The sequence below is a fragment of the Perkinsus marinus genome (genome assembly GCF_000006405.1).
Source record: "Perkinsus marinus ATCC 50983 genomic scaffold scf_1104296953744, whole genome shotgun sequence".
Taxonomy (NCBI): domain Eukaryota; phylum Perkinsozoa; order Perkinsida; family Perkinsidae; genus Perkinsus; species Perkinsus marinus.
In genome coordinates this window covers 1-1,609 of record NW_003208392.1, presented here as the reverse complement: position 1 = coordinate 1,609, position 1,609 = coordinate 1, and the positions used below count along the sequence as shown (strand labels likewise).

The window sequence follows — 1,609 nt, the reverse complement described above, 5'->3', positions numbered from 1 at the left end:
TGCCAGCGAACAACAGGATCGCTTCTTTCCACCAGGATGGTCGGGCAAGAACTCGGTCACGTCGTAAACTTCATCACCGATAATAACCCAGCAATCACTCTCGCTGTTGTGAGTGGCCACTTCAGCCGCAGTATATGTCTTCTCAGGCATCGACAACGGGGATCAACAAACCTGAATCTACTCGCATTGACAGACGCACCGTGACCCCACTCTAGGGCGTAAGGAAGGTCCTTAGACATCCGAAAGATTAGTAGACTCGGCCGGGATCTGGTACGTTACGCACACAAACTCAAGGCGCCGATGTTGGGTCGTTCAAGAGAGAGAGTGTGCTACATGAAAACGTATCTCACTCTCGGAAAATCGCGCACGCCATTGTGATCGATTGAAATCGTTTGCCTACTCATATCAACTTGTTGTTAGAGATCTGGGATACTTGAGATCATCGAAAGGGGGGAAAATACACAAGTTGAAGGTGCAAGTCAGCAGCCCTGATAAGGAAGGGAAGAAGGAAGCCGTAAATGAGGTAATAAAAGGGCAAATTAGGTCTCTGTCGAGTGTTGCACATTATAGCGGCTATGATAGTGGGAGCGTTATTTCTAGACGTGGTGAACTGTACTCAATCGCAGAGTAAAAATTAGTTCACCTGTGTGAGAAAATATGCACATAGCCAACGATGGGTGACGGTGATTATATGCAAAAATTTTCGGGAAATTTTGGGAAATTTTTGTTGGCTTCTGAATACGTCTACCCTGATTCCTAATAAATGACACCAGGAGGATCACTGTGTTAATCTTCCAGTGTACGGGGGATACTCACTAGAGTCTTTACGAAAGTGTTGTGAAGATCGGGACCCTCACGTAAGGGCATTAATGAAATCGATATATGATTAGATGTGGACGGCGTAGGTTGGGGAAATTGTGGTGATTCTCATTGCAGAATTCTTCGAGATTTCACCGGACTTTGGGTCCTTAGCGTCAGTTCTCTCTGTACGTCAGCCATCTGGGCGTTAAAGTAGACGGCTTGGATTTTGGTGATGGTGGGGTTATACTATGCGAATTCAAAGCGTTCAAGAATGAAAAAATGCTTGTTCTCGTTGCTCTCTGGTGCATGTCTTACGAATAGCTTTTACTCTTCTTTGGGAGCGGACACAGGTAGGCTAGGATGGGAGATACTTATTCTTACTCGTGTTTTCGAGCTGATGAGTGATATATCAAAGCTGCCGGGCTGGGAGGTTGATGAAACTCGTGGAGAACGTGGTTGAGTACAAGCCCAGTGATGCTGTTGCAAGTGGTTCTGATGCAGAGCGTGCCAACGGAGACGATTGGTTTGGTCACGCGCCATGAAATCACGGCTCATCGTCGTCAGGGGATCATATGCACTACCTTATCGAGTCGTTGCTGCAGCTGAAGCCGCAGAGATAGCGGTAGTTCCTAGAATGTTCAAAGTTGCGATATTGTGGCAGTTGCAGTAGTTGCTCATTGTGTGATATTGTCGAGATAGGAAAGGGATGGTAGTAACAGCCCCCGATAAGGCAAGTAATGGAGTAGGAAAGCGTAGGTCTATTAAGTGGAGGGTTGAGGTGAGTCAGTAGTAGTAATGAGAGCGAATC

At 46.6% G+C, this 1,609-nt stretch overlaps 1 protein-coding gene across 1 annotated transcript; it reads right to left on the bottom strand.

Moving 5' to 3' along the window:
* On the bottom strand, positions 1-150 carry Pmar_PMAR013087 (the record flags this gene model as incomplete). Its single annotated transcript, XM_002776316.1, has 1 exon — positions 1-150. A coding segment is annotated over one exon (150 nt), but the record flags the coding sequence as incomplete, so codon positions are not given.
* Between the last annotated feature and the right edge of the window lie 1,459 nt (positions 151-1,609).